The 20,927-nt window shown below is 39.8% G+C and overlaps 1 protein-coding gene across 1 annotated transcript in view; it reads right to left on the bottom strand.

Annotated features, from left to right (window-relative positions):
- Window positions 1-6,092: 6,092 nt before the first annotated feature.
- elapor2a (endosome-lysosome associated apoptosis and autophagy regulator family member 2a) overlaps window positions 6,093-20,927 on the bottom strand; it is a 44,341-nt gene continuing 29,506 nt past the window's right edge. The window contains exons 15-22 of the mRNA XM_017725399.2: window positions 19,723-19,896; window positions 19,456-19,636; window positions 18,332-18,428; window positions 18,016-18,117; window positions 16,241-16,367; window positions 15,847-16,025; window positions 14,092-14,257; window positions 6,093-6,452 (exon numbers count right to left, since the gene is read on the bottom strand). Coding sequence (XP_017580888.1) covers window positions 6,384-6,452; window positions 14,092-14,257; window positions 15,847-16,025; window positions 16,241-16,367; window positions 18,016-18,117; window positions 18,332-18,428; window positions 19,456-19,636; window positions 19,723-19,896 — 1,095 coding nt within the window. The 3' untranslated portion in view covers window positions 6,093-6,383. The remainder of the gene's footprint in view (window positions 6,453-14,091; window positions 14,258-15,846; window positions 16,026-16,240; window positions 16,368-18,015; window positions 18,118-18,331; window positions 18,429-19,455; window positions 19,637-19,722; window positions 19,897-20,927) is intronic.

The raw sequence follows: 20,927 nt of genomic DNA, 5'->3' as shown, positions 1-20,927 counted from the left end.
AAACAGGAGAAGGCTATAAAAGGATATCAAAGGGCTTCCAGCTTACAATTTCCACTATCCAAACTGTTATTAAAATTGCAGTTAAGGGGAACTGTGGAAGTCAAGGCAAGATCTGAAAGATCTAAAAGCACCTGCAGAACAGTTTAGCTGACACAGGAGGGGTAGTGTACCATTCTACTGTACAGTTTGCATAAACATGATCTCCATGGAAGTCATCAAAAGGAAAACTAACCTGCACAAGTGTGTGCGACTGAAATATGCAAAACGACATCTAGATAAGCCAGAGGCACTTTGGAAACAAGCATTGTGAACTGAGGAAGTAAAAATGGAACTCTTTGGTCACAATGACCAAAGGTATGTTTGGAGAAAAAAGGGAACAGCATTTGATGAAAAGAACTTATTTTGAATAGCAACCAAACATTAAATTAACTGTTAAGGGGCAGTAATACCTGCTCAACAAAGTTTTCTTCTCAGGGTCTGTGAAGCTCTGAAATAGAGATCATTCATTAATGCATAGTAACAAGATGGTACAGTGGGTAAAATTACATACTAGTATGCAGGAGCTTGGTGTTGACTGAACAATGCTGTTTTTTTAAGATGTTTTGGGAAAAATCTTAACACTACATTTGGTTTCCTCTGAAACATAACTTTCACTTGACAAGAATGTTTGCAATATGCTACAAATTACATTCAATTTCTGTACATGTTGTTCTTTGAGCCCCTGCTTCCTAAAACTACTTCCCAAAATGTCTGTGCATTGGCACATACTATAGGTATAGGTAGGTATACCTAATTAACTGCCAACTTAGTGTACAGGAATGGGAATGAAGACTATATTGGAGAAAAAAGCTCTGGAACACAAGAGCAGTCGCACACACACACACACACACGTTCCTCCATATCTCCCCACAGGGACCATGGCTCTCGGTCACTGAAGGAGAGATTTAGCCATCCTGCAACAACAAAAGCCACATGGTCTCTTTCTTTAGAGACTTCACTCTACTCGTCCTCTCTTCTCTTCTCATGCGGTGAATTATTCTGCTGATGTCCAATCAGCCAGCTGCTGGGCTTCTAAAGAGGGCGAGCGTAGATTATAAGCAGAGAAAATGGAAGGCAAATTTTGCCAGGGATTTTCGGGCTGGAATAATGCCGTGGAAGTGCTGAAGCCTTTGAAAAGCCTCCCTTTTATCAGCCACACCACCTCTTCAGAGAGCACAGGTGAGTGGGAGTGAGCGTGTGCGTGTGTGTGTGTGAGTGAGAGACAGAAAGAGACAAAAAGACTATATATATATATAAAAATATATATATATATAGAAAGAGAGAGAGAGAGAGAGAGAGAGAGAGAGAGAGAGAGAGAGAAAGAGAGAAAGAGAGAGGGAGATATTTGGTAGAACATCTGTATCACACTGACCCTGCTCTCAGAGGACTTGTAATGGCCCTGGTGCAGGGTTTTATGGGAAAGAACGGCATGACTGCACTTTCTCAGGTTAAACAGCACTGCTACCTCAGCTGTTCCATCCTCCATATCCTGAGAGAGCTGCAGACAGGAGGGTGTGATAGGTGCTAATGTGAAGAAAGAAGGAAAGTGAAGAGGGGGGCATAAAGTGGGTGAGATAATAGAGAGGGAGGAGGAACTATTTTGGTGCAAAAAGAGCCATCAGTCAAAGAGCCATCAGCAATCAGTGGTCAGCAAACCACATCCACCTCAGCCAGTCATGGGTGTGACCAAGGGGCATAATGGAAAAAACACTTCACAAAACCACATAAGACACATTTTCAGTGCAGTCATTTATTATATCAAAACCTTGATCAATAATCTGTGAATTTCAGTTTGATACAATTGAATGGCTTTCATTTCACTCCAAACACAATAAGAAAAAGACAACAAGGACTGCATATTCATATGAGTTACATCACCATCCTCAAAAGTAGAGGGGAAAAAACCATGGAACCTCAGCAAAGGCACTCTTTCCCTCTCCGAAAGAACCAGTACCTTCATTCGCAGGTCCTCTCTGAGCATGCAGACACATTAGTGAAGGTGGTCCTTCAGTGTCCTTCATGGTATTAGCACTGAGAAACATTAATACTAATGCTAATTCAGGGCTGGCAGGTGTTCCAACATTTTAACATGCAGTTCCACAGTTCTAAAGAAGACAGCATGCTGGCATCCTTCTAAGACTATAGCATTCATAGATCCTGTTACACCTGGTCATTTCATGTGACATGTATCTGGATTGTAACCTGATAAGATTTTAACCACATGAATATACATTTGGTAATCAAATGCATCTCATACACATAAACCAATTTAGTCCATTTACACGCACTTAATAATCTGATCATAATCGGATTTCTGCAGTTACCTGATTATTCAAATTGTCTTGTCTTAGATTGGAGAGAGGTCTAGAAGTCCGATTAACAAATCTGATAAAGAGATCTGGATTTTAGCTCAGTAATCAGATTTCTCAGTGCATATACACTCTTACTCTGATTTCTTTCAGATTTCTCAATCTGGGCATGTGCGAAAACAGATGGCAGTACTTGAAATAAGCAAGCACGTTGCTGCAGAATGGCAGCAAAACACTTTTGGAGCAATGCTGAAACTAACTACATGCCTGATGAAATGAAGGATTTCAATATTCTTCATCTTCTAGATGTTGTATGTTTATATTTTCAGGTAAAGTGGTGTGATGTTTAAAAAAAAAAGCAGTGGCATGAAGCTTTACACGGCATGTTAATCCTGTATTTTCGTATTATCTGATTACCCAAGTGTATGTAAACACAAATCAGATTACTTACAACATCTGATTTTCTGTAGTTATCAGATTCTTAAGTGCATATAAATGTACACAGTTACCTGTGTTGTCCCTTATAGATGTGTGTTGCATTGCAAATTACAAATTTGCATGGCATTATTTATTTCCTTTACAAAAGACAATGGTTTGTAATAATGAGCCTCCTGTATTGGTCATGGCCCTACTGCATCAAACAATGTATTGTAAAGAGACGGCAGATAATAGCGAAGTGAAGATTATCCAAACTGGCATGTTATTTTAGCTAGTCTGGACCAGTGAAGGCTGCTGAATTAATCACAGAGGGAATACTAACATTAAGAGCTGAGCTTAAGGAGCAGCGATGCCTCTGTTAAGTGGTTACAGGCAAGGTGGCACCTCTGCTACATATGCAGAACAGCAGAGAAAGGCACTGTCACAGTATTAAGAGGGGTTTTGGCTGCTGCTTGGAGAGATGGATGCCTTTACATTTGTATAACATCTGGTTAAAATGCATCTCAGACCACCTCCTGAAGTGGTTTGAGCCACAGAATTTAAATCTTGGTGCATTTACAGCTGTGTCAAGATATTCAAGACACATGAAATAACCAGGTCTTACAGTGACTGAACAGATTCACTAATTGAGAGAAATGTTTTTTGCATTTTCTGTTTTGGTAGTCCATGCTACACTGTGTAGAGAGGTTAAACAAGGACTGTTGATCTGCTGCATCAGTCAAATCTGGCTATTATTTTCATCTCATAGGGGCATTTAGACCACGGCTTTTCAAACTCTTTCAAGCGCACTCCTTTTCATTGTCTGCAGAACAACACGCATCGTGACTGACTAGCACTCCTCTAGTCTGTACAGCACGCTTAGCCGTTTAAACTGCGCATTTAAAGCTGCACTATGTAAAATCAAATTTCAGCAAAACAAAGGAGTAGCATTCCTGAGTCAGCAGAAGATAAAAAAGCCAAAATGTGGTGTTGGCGCCCAGCTGTGATATCCCTGAAATCCTTGATAGTGATAAGGCTACGTTTACACTGCAGGTAAAAGTGGCCCAAACGCGATTTTTTTTCCTCATATCTGACACAGGCATGTCATCTGTGTGCCAGTGTGAACAGCAAGAAACGCACTGAATCTGACATTTTTAATTCCGATTTGAGCCCCTTTCATATGTGGAACTGAAATCCGATCCGCGGCGCGCGACTCAGTCTGAACAGCCAGATCGGAATTCATGCGACTTCAATCCAACTCGACGTTCGTCATCGTTTCGCGCTGCTGAGACTCAAACATATATGCTGATGTTTCTGTACCAACAAATCAGAGGAGACTCATCGAAGCCGCAGCCGCAACCGCAGCCGCGTGTGAGGAGGATTAGAACGAAAGAGCCCGAGGAGCCCGAGGCTGCAGCGTCAGAGAACAGTTCAGAGAACAACCCGAGGACCCGAACCAAAGAAGTGGCCGAACAACGCGTCCTTTTTACGGCGAACTCGAACACATTCCGGGTGATGAGCCCAGCTGGGAGTCGCTGGAACGTTTTATAATCGCTCCTGCGATGCTGGTGAAGACAAAAGCTCCGGGAGCGACTGGCGTTCGCTAGCCACCATGCCGGTTTACCTCTGGAGGAGCCGCCTCCTAAAGTATTGTCTTTTTGCGCATGCGGGTCGGTTTAGGAGCTGCTCTGTTCAGACTGATGTCGCATACAGATCACATTTAAAAGATAATGTGAACAGCCAAACAAAAAAATCGGATTTGGGCCACTTTTACCTGTTGTGTAAATGTAGCCTAGTCACATGCTAAGGCTCAAAAAGAGGGTCTGGCTCAATGTTTACATTATGATGATAACGAAATTAGATAATTCACTCACATATTTGGAAGACATGTCCTTCACCAAGTTTTGATTTAGTTCTATTGGATTAGATGCCCGCCAATCATCATGTCACTTGGGGAAGTCCACAACACCCCAATATTACATAACATTTTCCTGTACGTTGTCTGCAATTACACATTTCCAAAATAGAGGGCGCCAGATTCTCAAAAGCTACATAAAGTGCAACCCCAATACCACTGTGTAAAATGTAAATAAATGTACATTAAAACAAAATGCAATGTATTTGCAAATCTCATAGACCCATATTTTATTCACAATATAACACAGAGCACATATCAGATGTTGAAAGTGAGACATTTTAATATTTCATAAAATATACCTAAACTCTTTTAGAACTTGATGGCAGCAACGCATCTGACTGGAAAAATAAATGGTACTAATAAATAAATAAAAAAAACAGCTGGAGGAGCAATTTGCAACAAATTCACATGACAAAGATGGGCAGAGGTTCACCAAACTGCAAAAAACTAAATCTAAAAATTGAGAAATAATTTCAGAAAAATGTTCCTCGGTGTAAAATTGTGAAGACTTTGGATATTCCACCATCTACAGTACAAAATATAATCAAAAGATTCCGAGAATCTGGAGAAGTCCCTGTACACAAGGCACAAGGCCAGTGATCAACACTGGATGCTCGTGATCTTCGGGCTCACAGGCAGCACTGCCACACAGGCATGATACTGTACTGAACATCACTGCATGGGCTCAGGAACACTTCCAGAAATCATTGTCTGTGGACACAGTTCACTGTGTAATCCATGAATGCAAGTGAAAGCTGTATTACGCAAAGAAGAAAACATATAAACAGGATCCAGAAATGCTCTATGTTATATTGTGAATAAAACATGGGTCCACGAGCTTTGCAAATCATTGCATTTTGTTTTTATTTACATTTATTTACATTTTACTCTGCATCCCAAATCTTCTGGAATTGGGGTTGTAAGTTGGGGGGAAAAAAAAGTGCCATCCAATAAATATTGAGCATGGCTTTTCTCTAGCCACCAACCTGGAGAAAAAGATAGTGTTGGATATTTTCGAAATCCCAAACTGTTCAATACTCTGCATAAAAAGCAACACCAACCAAACATTTATAAAAAAAAAAAAAAAAGTTTTCAAATGTTTTTTGTAAGTCAGTCACAAAATGTTTATCACTTGTCTCAGTTTTCATTTTCTCTCAAATCAATTTATGTGTAACTAAATGTCAATCAAATGCATTAATTCACCCCCACCTTAAGAAGCATATCCTGCTTCTTTGTACCACAAGACTCAGCATGCTTGCATTTAAAAAGGCGTTGTCTGAACCCCCTTATGTAGTCTTCTAAAGGCTTTGCCGCAAGACATTTTCTTTCTTTGTCCTCAAATGTCTGTATTTGTGTGCAATGCCAAGTACCATGACCCCTCTGCTTCAACCCAGTTCCGCCAGCAAGTCTTACATTTTGATATATTATTTATTAAAAACACACACATACAACAACAAATGATAAGGAAAACAAAGACAGATTGCACAGTGACATGATGATGACATCAAACAGATCCATCCCACAGGGTCTGCTGCTCTGGTCCTGAATAGAGTTGGCCCAAAATCCCCAGAGGGGCTTTTTTTTCCTCAGATGCCCTTCTCCTCTCTGTCTTAAGGCCACTGCATGTGTACAGGTTCATGAGCGAAGAGGGGCTTCAAAGTATCCATCCATCCATCCATCTCTTTTTTCCCCTCTTCCCTCTATCCCCACACCCATCTCTCTGCCTGGGAGGATTTCAGCTGGACGGCCTCGGAGCTCTGCTCGTTGCCCTAGAAACAGCGACATGCAGTTTTTACACGACGGAACAAATCGCAGCGCGCCGCTCGCCCGTGTACCAGAGCGGAGAGCGGGATGGCCCTGCCCGGCTCGCTTTCAAAAGCACGCCCCCGATCAAGGCCAAGGACTAACCACCAACACCAACACGTTACCAAGACAACCAGTGCTCTCATTCGGCATTCGTTCGTGCATGGATAGAAGCCAGGCAGTAGATGTGAAAAGAGGAAGGAATCTACCTCCAACAGTGGCTGAGCCCAGCAACATGCCTGTACAGCTCAAAGCCTCCGTTACTCAATACCAGCTTCCTTTGTGTACTGAAAATCCTAGAGGTCTCAATACAGGCTTTATCGCTAGGTTCACTTGAATGTTATCCACTCATTTTTAACAAATGATGGGGACTGTGTGCCTCATGCATATTAAAACATCATGCTAAAAGGAATGGTTAGGAAAACTAATTTGCAATGAAATTGATCAGCTAAAACCTTTGGTGTTTGGTGTCAGAAATCTGCATCTAGTACACTCTGGATGCATTGTAGGTATGTGTTTTATATTCAACTAAACATCTGCTACATCCACCTTAAATTTTTCCTAACCATAACCTCAACCCTGATCAAAAACCTAATCCTAACCCTAAAGCTGCTGAGAAGGACAGTTGGTGTGGATCTGTAGATAATCTAACCTGTAAATAATCTATAGAGGATTACAATGTACTACATAAATAAATTAAAACTATTTGCTCTTTACTTCAGCACTTATATAGCTGACTACAGAAGTTTATACCCCACTAATTATCACTGTGGAAAGTGCCTCAAACTCTGGCTGCACAATATGGACATAGTGTCTCTAAATAGTGTCACTCAGACTCTGAATTTATTTATTTTTTTTATGTAATTTTTAATTTTATTTATTTATTTTTTTAAAGAAAAAAACATACAAAAAGACCCATTCACTATTGTGTGAAGTGCATTTTACGAGCTGTAAGACAGCCAGCATTTCTTCAACAGCTTGTTCTATACAGTTGTCTGCAACATTTTGGGCACTGCAGTCAACGTTGATTTCCTAAGTGAAAGTAAATACACAAGTATAAAAAAGTACACATTTTAATGCACAATCACTATTTGCTTTAATATATCGGAAAAATAATACAAAAAAGTTGCTAATGTTATACAACATTTTATGCTTCACATTGAATTTTTCCAGAATGTTAAACTCAAATAAAAATCATTTATGCACTTAAATTTGCAGAGAAATGTCATATTTGGGTTTGTTTCCAGCTGTGGCTGTTATCACTTAGAAAATACTACAATATACAAAAAATGCAAAAAAAAACAAAAAAAAAAAACAAATCTAATTTGACTAGGGATGTTAAAACTTTTAGGTATGACAGTATAAGCATTCAAAAATTAATAATATTTAGTTCTTTAAAAGTTTTGTTCTTTAAAAATATTTATTGCCTAGTAGTTAAGGACAGTTTTTTTTGAGCTGTGCACATGTGTGTGTTTTGGAATTGGCTTTATATCAGAGTGGTTAAGACACACCGCTACTCTAGTGTTAAATAGGGTTCCTAATGCTACATTCCTGCAAAGCAAATTCCATCACACTTGCTGTATGTGTAGTGTAATTTGACATGTTCTGTCATCGCAGCCCAGTGGAAACTCCTAGCACAATGAAAAAAATACAGTTCATCATGCAGCCCTTCCTCAAACCAAGTTGTTAAGCAATTCCAAACAGACTTATGTACAGTTGTATGCAGAAGTTTGGATGCATCTGCTTGAATTACATACATTATATTGCCAAAAGTATTCACTCACCCATTCAATTAATTGAATTCAGCTGTTCCAGTCACTTCCATGGCCACAGGTGTATAAAACCAAGCACATAGGCATGCAGACTGCTTCTACAAACATTTGTGAAAGAATGGGTTCAGGCACCGTGATAGGATGCCACCTGTACAACAAGTCCAGTCGTGAAATTTCCTCGCTACTAAATATTCCACAGTCAACGGTCAGTAGTATTATAACAAAGTGGAAGGGATTAGGAATAACAGCAAATCAGCCACAAAGTGGTCGGTTACGTAAAATAACAGAGCAGGGTCAGCGAATGGTCACCAAGAGGGCAGAGGTCACCAACTTTCTACAGAGTCAATCGCTACAGTCCTCCAAACTTCATGTGGCCTTCAGATTAGCTCAAGAACAGTGCGTAGAGAGCTTCATGGAATGGGTTTCCATGGCCAAGCAGTTGCATTCAAACCTTACATCATCAAGCGCAATGCAAAGTGTCAAATGCAGTGGTGTAAAATGCCGCCACTGGGGTCTAGAGCAGTGGACGCATGTTCTCTGGAGTGACCAATCACGCTTCTCCATCTGTCAATCCAATGGATGAGTCTGGGTTTGGCAGTTGCCGGGAGAACGGTACTTGTCTGACTGCATTGTGCAAAGTGTAAAATCTGGTGGAGGGGGGATTATGGTCAGGAGTTGACTGGCCTGCACTTCACCTCAACCCGCTAGAAAATCTTTGGGATAAATTAGAGCGGAGACTGCAAGCCAGGCCTTCTCATCCAGTATCAGTGTTTGATCTCATAAATGCACTCCTGGAAGAATGGTCAAAAATTCCCATAAAACACACACTGAAACCTTGTGGAAAGCCTTTCCAGAAGAGTTGAAGCTGTTATAGCTGCAAAGGGTGGGCTGACATCATATTAAACCCTATAGATTAAGAATGGGATGTCACTCAAGATCATATGCGTGTGAAGGCAGATGAGTGAATACTTTTAGCAATTTAGTGTATTTTGTTAACGTATCCTCTGCAGAGAATATACTTGTGTACCTTTTTAATGCACAAGCACTGATTACTTATTTTCACTTATAAAATCAAATTACATTTTTTTTATCAGGAGTGTTAAAAAATACAGTATCTCACAAAAGTGAGTACACCCTTCACATTTCTGGAAATATTTTATTATATCTTTTCATGGGACGACACTATAGAAATTAAACTTGGATATAACTGAAAGCAGTCAGTGTACAGCTTGTATAGCAGTACAGATTTACTGTCCTCTGAAAATAACTCAACACACAACCATCAATGTCTAAATAGCTGGCAACACAAGTTCACCTCACAGTGAACATGTCCAAGTTGTGCCGTTGTCCCACCTGGTGTCATGTGACTCTTTAGAGTTACAAGGTTCCAGGTGTGATTGGGGAGCAGGAATGTTAAATTTGGTGTTTTGGGTACAATTCTCTCATACTGGCCACTGGATATTCAACATGGCACCTCATGGCAAAGAACTTTCTGAGGATGTGAGGAATAGAATTGATGCATCTCCACAAAAATGGTCTAGGCTATAAGAAGATTGCTAATACCCTGAAGCTGAGTTATAGCACAGTGGCCAAGATCATACAGTGGCTTTCCAGGACAGGTTCCACTCAGAACAGGCCTCGCCAGGGTCGACCAAAGAAGTTGAGTCCATGTGTTCAGAGTCATATCCCATAGCTGACGTACAAAAAAAGCCCACAAAACAGTTTGCTGAAGCAGTCCAAGAATATGGATTACTGGAACCATGATGAGACCAAGATAAACTTGTTTGGATCAGATGGTGTCCAGCGACTGTATCTTGCCTACAAGATGGCATGGTGGTTGTAGCACCATGGTCTGGAGCGGCAGTTTTCCAACACGATAACGACTCCAAACACACCTCCAAAATGACAAATGCCTTGCTGAAGGTAAAGGTGATGGACTGGCCAAGTATGTCTCCAGACCTAAACCGATTTGAGCACCTGTGGGGCATCCTAAAGCAGAAGGAGGAGCGCAAGGCGTCTAACATCCACCAGCTCCGTAAAGTCATCATGGAGGAGTGGAAGAGGATTCCAGTAGCAACCTGTGCAGCTCTGGTGAATTCCATGCTCAAGAGGGTTAAGACAGTGCTAGATAATAATGGTGGTCATACACAATATTGACACTTTGAGCACAATTTGGACATGTTCACTGTGAGGTGTGCTCACTTGTGTTGCCAGCTGTTTAGACATTAATGGTTGTGTGTCGAGTTATTTTCAGAGGACAGTAAATCTATACCGCTATACAAGCTGCACACTGACTACTTTGCTATATCCAAGTTTCATTTGTATAGTCTTGTCCCATGAAACGATATAATAAAATATTTGCAGAAATGTGAGGGGTGTACTCACTTTTGTGAGATACTGTATATAATAAAAACAGATCTTTTTTTCAGGCTTTATAGAACAGCAACTACCACCTTTAGGGCAAGTGAAATTTTTTTTTTGTTTTTTTGCTTTTTTTTTTGTTTTCTTTTGCTAAACTATCCCTTTAGTGTTCACATTATAAAGAATTTAAACATTGGATAGTCAATACTAACCCAAACACTTCATCTACTAATGGCAGTTGTAAAGTTTCCCTAAAAATTTCACCAGCTTCTCCTGATTTGACTAGTTTGATGAGTCTTGTCATTCATTAGACTTAATTAACGATTAGAGGGCCAAAAAAGGTATGTGCCTGCCAAGGGAGATTTAAACATGTTCCCACAGGGTGACTAAAACAGCCTCTCTCTGCAGTCTTTGCTGATGCCTTCTTTTAAGTGACAATGGCACTTCCAAAGAAAGAGTCCCTCAAACCCCACTCTCAGTCTGTCTCCATTGCTGTCTCGCTCTCTCTTTAATTGGCTTCAGACGCGATGTGACACACTGCATCTCTTTCTGCAGCTCAACATAGTCTTTAATCTTAAAGAAGCCCCTCAGTGGCTACTTCAACTGCCTTCAGTTAAACATCAAGGCAAACACACACATAAAACGTGCACACACACACACACACACACACACACACACACACACACAGGCACACTGATTTCTGCTATTCCTGTGAGCACTCAGAGAAAGAGGGACCTAGAAATCAAGAGAGGGAGAGGCAAGAAGTCCGAGGTTGAATTAAGGTCTCTCTCTTTCTGAGAAACATGAATTCCTCGTGCAGAAACATTTTGTGCAGTAATCACAGATAAGCAAGTTTTCATCCTAAACGCTGAGTCGACAGCCATACACATTAAACGTGTGACAAACTGCATTTGCCTCCCTCCAAAGTCCATATTTAAGAGAGACGTTCTGCGCAGAGCACGATAAATAAAAAAATTCCCATTTCCATCTCTAAAGCTCTGTAAGCATGTTTCCCTCCTGCAAATGACGAGCAGAGGGCAGCGGAGGCACTGGGGTTCATTATGGCAGTGCTAGCTTGGGGGTTGTACGAAGAGGTTGTTTCAGATCACAGAGCAAGTTTATAGAAGTGGTTGAATCATTATGACCAACACAGGAGAGATAATAATGAAGTAATTATCCAGGAGTGTGGCGTCATTTGCCACCTATATTTGACTCAACATTTTTCTGTTTGCATTGTCCTGTTATTACCTGTTTGCAAGTTCAGACTATGGCTTCAACAGATGGTGGTAGTATGAGGGAAGACGTTTGATTGAGGGAAAAGAGAAAACTCTGACAACTTGGGCTAGAGTTCTATGTGGCTTTTGCTTGGAGCTAGCAGCCTGGATTCCCCTCTTTGGAAGCTGGCAGGACTGACAGATAGAACTGAGGAACAGGGAGGAGACAGGGTGGTGGTGGGGATTGTGAAAACTTTGTCACAAGAAGCAGAAAGTAGAGATAAGAATTTTTCGGGCATTAGACTGGAAGGAGGAGGGGTTTAAAACATGGCCCTTCCATGTCCAGGCTGGAAATCACATCTCACTCAACCAACCCTACATGTATAAGCCTGAAGAAGACAAATCAGAACCTTCAAATCAGAGCCATATAGCAGCTTTTCAGTGTTGCTATTTAGAGTCAGATACTACACTTGTGTTAGCTAGCTGACTTGTACCTCTATCAGCTAGGTAGTTAGGCATATTTGAACAATTTAAGCCACTTTTTTACCACTTGGTACCAGCGCGACACGACTCGATGTTATTTTACAAAAAATCGGAGACTATTTTTGACATCACTTCGGTTACAAGTGAGCTAAGCTGATACCAAAAGGTGAGGTAAAAATGCTGCAGACAACTGAATGGTCTCAGAGAATCACCATAAATATACTGCTACCAGATGAGTATACTGCTACAAATATACTGCTACCAGATGAGTATACTACTACAAATATAGTACTACCAGATGAGTGTGCTATTTCTGCATCGTTTTTGAGCAACTAGAATCATCTCATCCTCTGAACTCTGATGTAGTATTTCTCTTGTTTATTTTGTCACCCTCTTCTGAACAATATGTGTCTTCTTCACATCATGGCAGTTTCGTGCAGCATCACTATAATGACCAGCTATATTGAGGGGGTACTATCTGCAGTGGAAAATGAAGTAGCATCAAGGCAAGCTGTACACAGTGGCAAAAGCAGCACTAGCTTGTAACAGTATCTGGCAACAAAAATAAGACTTAAGTTTTAGATAAGATAAAACAGAAAACAAACATACATGCTGAATGTTTCTGGCTGGTTACATTTCTGCAACATGGAGTTAAACAAGCCATGACAGCTATTATTTAAAATAAATACATTTCTACATGGCCTGCAACAACATTAAGTGTATGAGGAAAGCTGTTGCTGAGCACAGTTTTTAGTCCACAGTAAAAAGCCAACTACAAACTCATGTACTGGCTTCAGAAAAAAAGGGCCATTTGGCTTTGGTCTCTTTACCTGAAATTGAATGCAGAGAGTGATCATACTCCCAAAACTGAGCACTGAATACAGGGACCATCTCGTCCTAGCTATGTAAAGTAGAACAGTGTGTGGGAGGGTGAGTTGATTTGGCAGCTCATTTATGTGCAAAATAGGCAGTTTATGATTTGCTGTTGTCTACTAGTGTTATGAATCACATCTAAGATTACACTACATAAAGTGCAATTCTAAATAGTGGATAGGGTGCAGTGCAACAATATTTAAAACTTTCATGTAAAGGTCATGTAATCACTACTCAGTGCACAATAAATGTTCAGTTGAAGCACACTGTGTGAAAACAGTTACAGATTTCCTGATGACAAAATATTGATTAATATGAAAAACACCGTCCTGGGCCTTCAAGTTCCAGGTATTAACCAGGTAAGAGTTGGGTACAAACTCCAAAGTACTATGTAATGATGTGGACTTGCAATGTAGCTTTAAGGAGCAAAAGACATGGTATAAAAAAATGCAAAGACTTAAAATGTTCTTTTCTATAACCTGGTACTTAAACCTGATCTAGTTGGCAACTGCAAAACTGCTGTGCCTTTGACAACATTTAAAATTGGATTTATGTTTGCATTCTACTTGCAAAGACCTACAGACTTTGATGGATTCCTTAGCTTTTGGTTTTACAGTCCAAGACACAAATGCCAAAATAATAGGTCATAATGTTTAATAACAAGATAGTCCAGAACAATCTAATTACATTACACTGAAATGGCAAACAAGTTCTAAGTATTAACTAAATATCTCAATACTAGGTAGTTTTAATGGGCAAAGAGAATGTGAATGTACTTCACATTTACCTGGTTAATACCTAGAACTTTGGAGACAGTGAAAGAAAGAATTACCATTTTTTATAGTGCATATTTGTATGTGACAAGATAAAATGAAGCACAGTACAAAGAAGGGTTAATGTACCTTGGTAGCAATGGCCTTCAACTTGCGCAGTAATGAGGGTTTGGAGTAAACCACCTCGTCCTCCACCTCCTCCCCCTCCCCCTCCATGATGGCACAGCTGTCTGCTGCTGGCAATTCACACTCCTTATTGGCTGACATCACCAGCTTGGAATACTTAAACTCCAGCCTATTCAGGCAACGGAAGAGAAAAGTATGAGAATTACTACTTGTATAAAGGTGCATTTATATGGCTGTCAACAAACTCATGAAGTTAGAAAACAGTCACGTCACCATTTTGTAACTACTCTGTGTTTAACGTTAAACTCATAAATGTATCATGTGACCAACATTTTTGGGCAAATAAGTCATGACATTATGTAACTTATTATTCAGCACACAAGTTTTTCAGCATCAGGAAAAAAGCAGAAAACAGATTACCCAGAAGCCTCTACAACTAAATAAAATGTTAGCCTATTCAGTATTTATTGGGCCAATCCTTTGCCTTTATTACATCTTCAGCTCTTTTCAGGAACGAGCCATTTTAGTTGCATATGAGAAAGAAATCTGCGAGGCAGCCAAGTTGTGTTTGGATAGTTGCTTGTGTGAATGCTGGTGTCTCTTTGAAGGGTCAAATACTGTCATTGACTGCTTTGGGAACGGCTTTTGTTGGCAGGACATGGTTGTATCTAGTAAAAGTAGTTAGTTTTAAGATTGGAAGGATGAGTACCAGTCAAAGTAGGGTGAATGAAAGTAAAGAGGGATAAAATACATTTTTAGGGGACACAAGATTTTTTACATAAACTTACATATAAATACACAGATCAGGCATAACATCATGACCACCTCCTTGTTTCTATGCTCATTGTTCATTTTATCAGTTCTACTTACTATATAGGTGCACTTTGTAGTTCTACAGTTACAGACTCTGCATACTTTGTTAGCCCCTTTTTACTGTTCTTCAGTGGTCAGTACCCCCATGGACCCTCACAGAGCAGGTACTATTTGGGTGGTGGATCATTCTCAGATTCACTGTCCACTCTATTAGACACTCTACTTTGTCAGTCCACCTTGTAGATGTAAAGTCAGAGACGATTGCTCATCTGCAGCTGCATAGTTTGTGTTGGTCATCCTCTTGTCCTTCATCAGTTGTCACAGGACGCTGCCCACAGGACGTTTTTGGCTGGATATTTTTGTTGATGGACTATTCTCAGTCCAGCAGTGACAATGAGGTCTTAAAACTCCAACAGCGCTGCTGTGTCTGATCCACTAAGACCAGCACACCACAAACTAACACACCACTACCACGTCAGTGTTACTGCAGTGCTGAGAATGATCCACCACCCAAATAGCACCTGCTCTGTGAAGGTCCATGGGGGTCCTGACCACTGAAGAACAGGTTGAAAAGGTGTTAAAGTATGTAGAGAAAGAGATGGACTACAGTCTGTAATTTTAGAAGTACAAATTGCACCTATATAGTAAGTGGAGCTGATAAAATGGACAATGAGCAGAGAAACAAGGACATAAATGTTATACACAGGCATTTTTCATGATTTTTTTTCTGACTCTGGAAAATAACTTGTACATAATGGCTATTTTGACTGGAAATAAAAGAAATAAAAAGGTGGTCTCTGACTTGTGTACTCTTCTTTTTATACTCCATTTAGGGGCCTTCATTTTTCCGTGAAGCTAAATATTGTCAGGCAAAAAAAAAGATATGTAATCATGCAGCAAAGTGGTCAGGTGATTGGGCTCGGGGTGGGGGCAGACAAGTCTTACTTTTTGTTCTTATTCCAGACGTAGCAGGTGAGGGAGATGAGCAGGACGGCACAGAACGCCCCCACCCCAGCTCCCACCTTCAACCAGAAATCGATCATCTCGCACGACATGCTCTTTTTCATAGGCAGAGCTACTCCTCCTGTGCAGAGCCGTGGCTCTGTCCACACGTACACAGTATCCTGACAAGAAACACACACATAAATTCAACCACACCTTTACCTTCCCTTTATTACTCACTGATGCTGATCAGAATGACAAATCCAGGCAGCGTTTTGGAGGTTCTACAGTCTACAATCTATAAAATTCCCTTTTTTTAAAACACAGGGAAGATTGATGGTTCAAAGAAACAGAAAGATCTCTGTGAGCTTTGATGAAATGGCTGAATAAAGAGCACCTGCACGCCTCCCTTGCAGGCTCCCTCGATCTGGTGGTAGTCTGCCTCAGTGCAGCGTGGGCAAGCACTGGAACTCTCCCACAGGAAGTGGAAGGTACAGCCATCACAGGTGCCTGCTGGACATTCCCTGCAGAATGATACAGAGGGTCGGTCAGCTCACAGCTCCACAACCAATAACAGCAAGACAACAACAGCTCTCTAAAACAAACAAGCTCCATAAAACCAACCAAAGAATTATATATCAAGATGTTTTGGAATTAACCCTTAAATACATACCTCACCAGTCACCGTAACTTTATGTTACCCCAGGTTTGTCTCCAAGATGACAAAATAAAGTGACAAAAAAAGATACAGATCTCTATAAATAGATAATGTACAGATGGCCCTTCATTTATTCAATCCCAAGTCAAAATAGCCATTAAGTGCAAATTATTCATTTTTCAGCATCGAAAAAAAAGCAGAAAACAGAAAAAGCAGATATTTTCCCACACCTCCAAAGTTCAGTCTCAGAAGTTGGTTGTATTTTCTGCTTCTCACAATCTAAGTAATGACAAACGCATTCAATGATGTTGAGGTCTGGACTTTTGGGTGGTCATTCCATTGCTCTGAAAACACCAGCAGCTCCTGTGTTTGACTTGCAATCTCCTTCTTTTTGTCTATTATCTCAGGAACAGCTTCTTAACAGCTGCGCTTGCTTTCAGTCCCACAGTGTTGAGTTGTCCTCTCACAGTAGAAAGATGGACAGAAACACCTGTGGATTTTTTCTGATCTGAAGCAAGAGTGGAGCTTGATTTTCTTATGTTTGGTGTTTTGGTAGCTTTAAAAGGTCTTACATGGAGCCTCATTCACTCTATAGAAATCCCCATTTCTATGCAAGTGGATAAATATATATATATATATAACTTGTTCTCAATGGCCATTTTGCCTGGAAATGAAACAAATGAAGTGTGGGCTCTGACTTTGTGCGGTAATGTATTTTATTATTTTGCTATTTTTCAACGTAACATAACCAATCTAAAGTCTCTGGGCAGTTTGTAGATTTGTGTCAGATATACATGTTGTGCTAGATATAAGTAATGAATGACTGGAGAAACACCTGTGTGCATTTAAAAGACCAAGTTACATGCCTTACCTTGAAATTGCTGGAAAAACAAATCATCTTTTAAATTCATCATTAAATAAATAATGCTGACTAATAATGTCTTCAGAACAAAAACATAAATATGATGTAGCTTTGCAATTAGTTAGGTGATATTGTAAATGTCGAAAAAAATGTCATGGCACCAAAAAAAAACAAAAACAAAAAAACAAAAGTCATAAAATCCCCAATGTTCCTCAATGGTCAACATTACTCAGTAATCCATGAAAACAAATGACACAATGACATAATTATTCATTAAAAAGCCGACCTCTATAGGCCAAAACCCTCAGCAGGGCTGCAATCTGTAAAATTACAAAAGTTAAATTACCACAATGCCTTCTGCGCTAATTAAGGAGCCAATAAACTGAAATATACTCTCTAAGTCTTTATGATATATGATCTAATATCAGACTTCTGCATGTCTCATTGGAAGGTTTTTGCCTGGTTCCACTTAGCATAGTCTGCACTTCTTTGAAGAAGCCGAGTGTTTTTTGTGGGTTGAACTTCACATTTCCATTAGGACAGTCCATGTGCAGACAAGGCAGAAAAATCAAGGTGGTTGCCTCAGCAGTGACTTACCTATGGCACAAGATTAAACGCTTGCACTGTAATGCAGCACACGAGTATAATGTACCTGGGCACTGATATTTCTCCTTTAGCACTCTTCTCAGGGTTACAGCGTAGAGTGACCACTGTATTTCTGCCATTCTCACAGGAGGATGTTGTCTGTGGAGATCTGCACATAGTAGGATATAGGAGCATAACAAATGTGAAAAAAAAAGGAATACACATCAATCTTATGGGCTTTGAGTGGTACAGACCTGTCTTGAGAGGAAAAACTGTCTTGAATATATCCCTCAAATCACGACACCCCACATATCCTATTTGGCTTTTATCTAAAGCTAGCAAAAAGGACAAGGGTTAAGCTGTTGCATTTTCTGGGCTATTACCGATAGTAGAAATTGATGTCTGGGACTCTCCTGGGGGCAGTGGGGAAGAGTTCTGGTCGGGCTGCAACTCCATTGAGTGATTTCTCTATTGTGGCTCCTGTAAAACAAACAAATACTCCCTTAGTGAGGAACACAGAACAAGTAATGTTCTCTTCCCTTCAAACATTCACACACACGCAAGCAACATTCAGCTGATCAATTAATACATTTGTTAAAGCAGCTGATTATTTTACCATATTATTATTTTGTTTATGTTCCCAATCTAATGATTGCTATCAACGTCACTACATAGTAATTTAACCAGCACAATAATGTTTGGTTTTATTTGGTACTTTGGGTGATGACGGGCCGATTGTGTCAGGCTTAGAAAGAAAATTCTTGGACTATATATTGATTCTGACCAAAGTTTCAGATTTCAAATATTAACTTTCAAGATGTTATTCAAAAGCAGGTGTGTCGTTTGAAAATATGCCTGGCTGACAAAACAAGAACAGTAATTACCCAAACTAAATATTTCTTCCATAATATTCCTATTCAGAGTTAAAGGTTGACCATTATCTATTTAATAATTTGTACAATCCTTTGTCCAAAGTACAGAATGCAATGTGAGTACAGAATGCAGTGCTGCAACCACAAATCTAAGTTAAAACTCTACCATGCAAAAAAAAGATACCATATATAAACAGGATCCAGATCTACCATCTTCTCTGGGCCCAAGGTCATTTAAGATGGACTGAGGTGAAAAGATGCAGTCAGATCAATCAATATTTGAAAGACCTTTCGGAAATCATGGATGCCGCGTCCTCCGGGCTAAAGAGTCTCAATTTTTTTAACATCTGGATGGCATCAAATTTAAAATGGGCATATATTTTTCAAAAAACAGTAAAATTTCTCAGTTTCAACATGTTTTTATTTACATTTTGCACAGCACCCCAACTTCTTTGGAAAGTACAATTGGTTTGGGTTGTATAATGATTATAATTACCAGTTTTGAATGCAAATATATAAAAAGATACAAATTTTGGTTTAAAATAGAATTTTGTATTTATATAAAAGTTGTCAACATTGACAAAGTACTGTTAAGACCTTACACAAACACAAGTATATAACTTCCCCCGACTCACCAAGAAATGAATCTGCCAGACCAGTGGACTGTGAAGTGAGGGCTACCCTAAAGCCACGCCCATCAGAGGGGATGACCGTTGACTGACAGATGAAGGCTTCCACGGAGTTAGATTCGGCACTATGAGGATCCTTATCAGACAGATCTGTGACATTATCTGAACAGACTGCTGGCCTGTGACCCTGATATCAGTAAGAATGGAGATAATTTCAAGAACAAGTCAACTGAGAAACACAATAACACAGAAGTCCCATAGAAATCTGTATACCTCTAGCCCACATAGGCTGATGTTGAAAAGATGGTAGTACTTGGTGCCTTTGGAAGTGAAGCTGGGGCCATTCATGATGGAGCCAGTGAATCCCAGAGGACTGAAGTCAAACTGCAGAGTCTGGTTCAGCTCCAAGTATGTAAATGAACAGTCGCTAAAACACAAGCTGTGCTCCTATAATGAAAAAACAAACAATTTTACGTCATTTTTGGATAAAAATGGGCTGGATTGTAATATATTCTTCAAGTGCCCATATCCTACATTTTTCCCCCTTAAAATCCACGTAAAATGTTTGTGTGGCTTTACATCCTCCACAGTCATTTTCCAACCTCTCTTTACCTTTTAGCATAATTAAACTGGCTCTTTTTTGTTTTGCTTTGCATTGGGCATGAAATCTTTAAGCTCTCACATGTAGCTGCTCAAAGAGTGTCCCAGTCTACTGACAATGCTTTCTTAAGGAGATTATACAAGCTATGCTGGTGCAGTTGAACACCTGTGACAGCAGTTGGTGAACTTAAAGTAGCTGAATTCACTAATTAGAAGGAGTGTCTGTACACCTTGGGACAAACAACATATGTACATGACTTTGGTTTTGAATGGCGCTCCTATATCGTGCAGCAGCCTAAGCTAAAATGTATACAAACCATTTCAGAATCCAACAACAAATTTTCTTCCTGACAGGCAGAAACAACAGAAAGTTTAAGCACATAAACCTGGGTCTGGGCCAAAAAACAAGAAAACTCCTCATTCAAATTTGCCACCAGTCAAATAACACTGTACCTTCCTAACAGTAAAATAATTTGATCAATATCAGCCTGCAGAATTGGAGCTTTCTGTGTGCTAGTGTGTTTTCTATCACTATATAAAAAGATGCATGAGACTGATCCAGATCCAGAGACCAGATCCTTCACATTAACATCATTATTTGATTCGGTTAGCACTTACTGGCCATTTGTTTCATCAGAGTGATGATAAAATACGACTGGTGTGACTTGTGTTACTATTCATGTATCACTTTTTTTCCAAAATGGTAGTTTATGACTCAAACTGAATAAAAAATCTCAGAATTTTCAGCTCTGTAACATCACAACAAAAAAAAAAATAGATAAAATGGCAGACATAGCCACCTACGCCCCTTACACAGTTAGCTGTTCATCTTCACAGCTTCCTCTTCAATAACTGCTACAGAATGTCAGCAGTAACAA

Source organism: Pygocentrus nattereri, chromosome 7, assembly GCF_015220715.1.
Source record: "Pygocentrus nattereri isolate fPygNat1 chromosome 7, fPygNat1.pri, whole genome shotgun sequence".
Classification (NCBI taxonomy): domain Eukaryota; kingdom Metazoa; phylum Chordata; class Actinopteri; order Characiformes; family Serrasalmidae; genus Pygocentrus; species Pygocentrus nattereri.
Note: the sequence above shows the minus strand (reverse complement) of the source record. Positions and strands in the feature narration are given on the sequence as shown.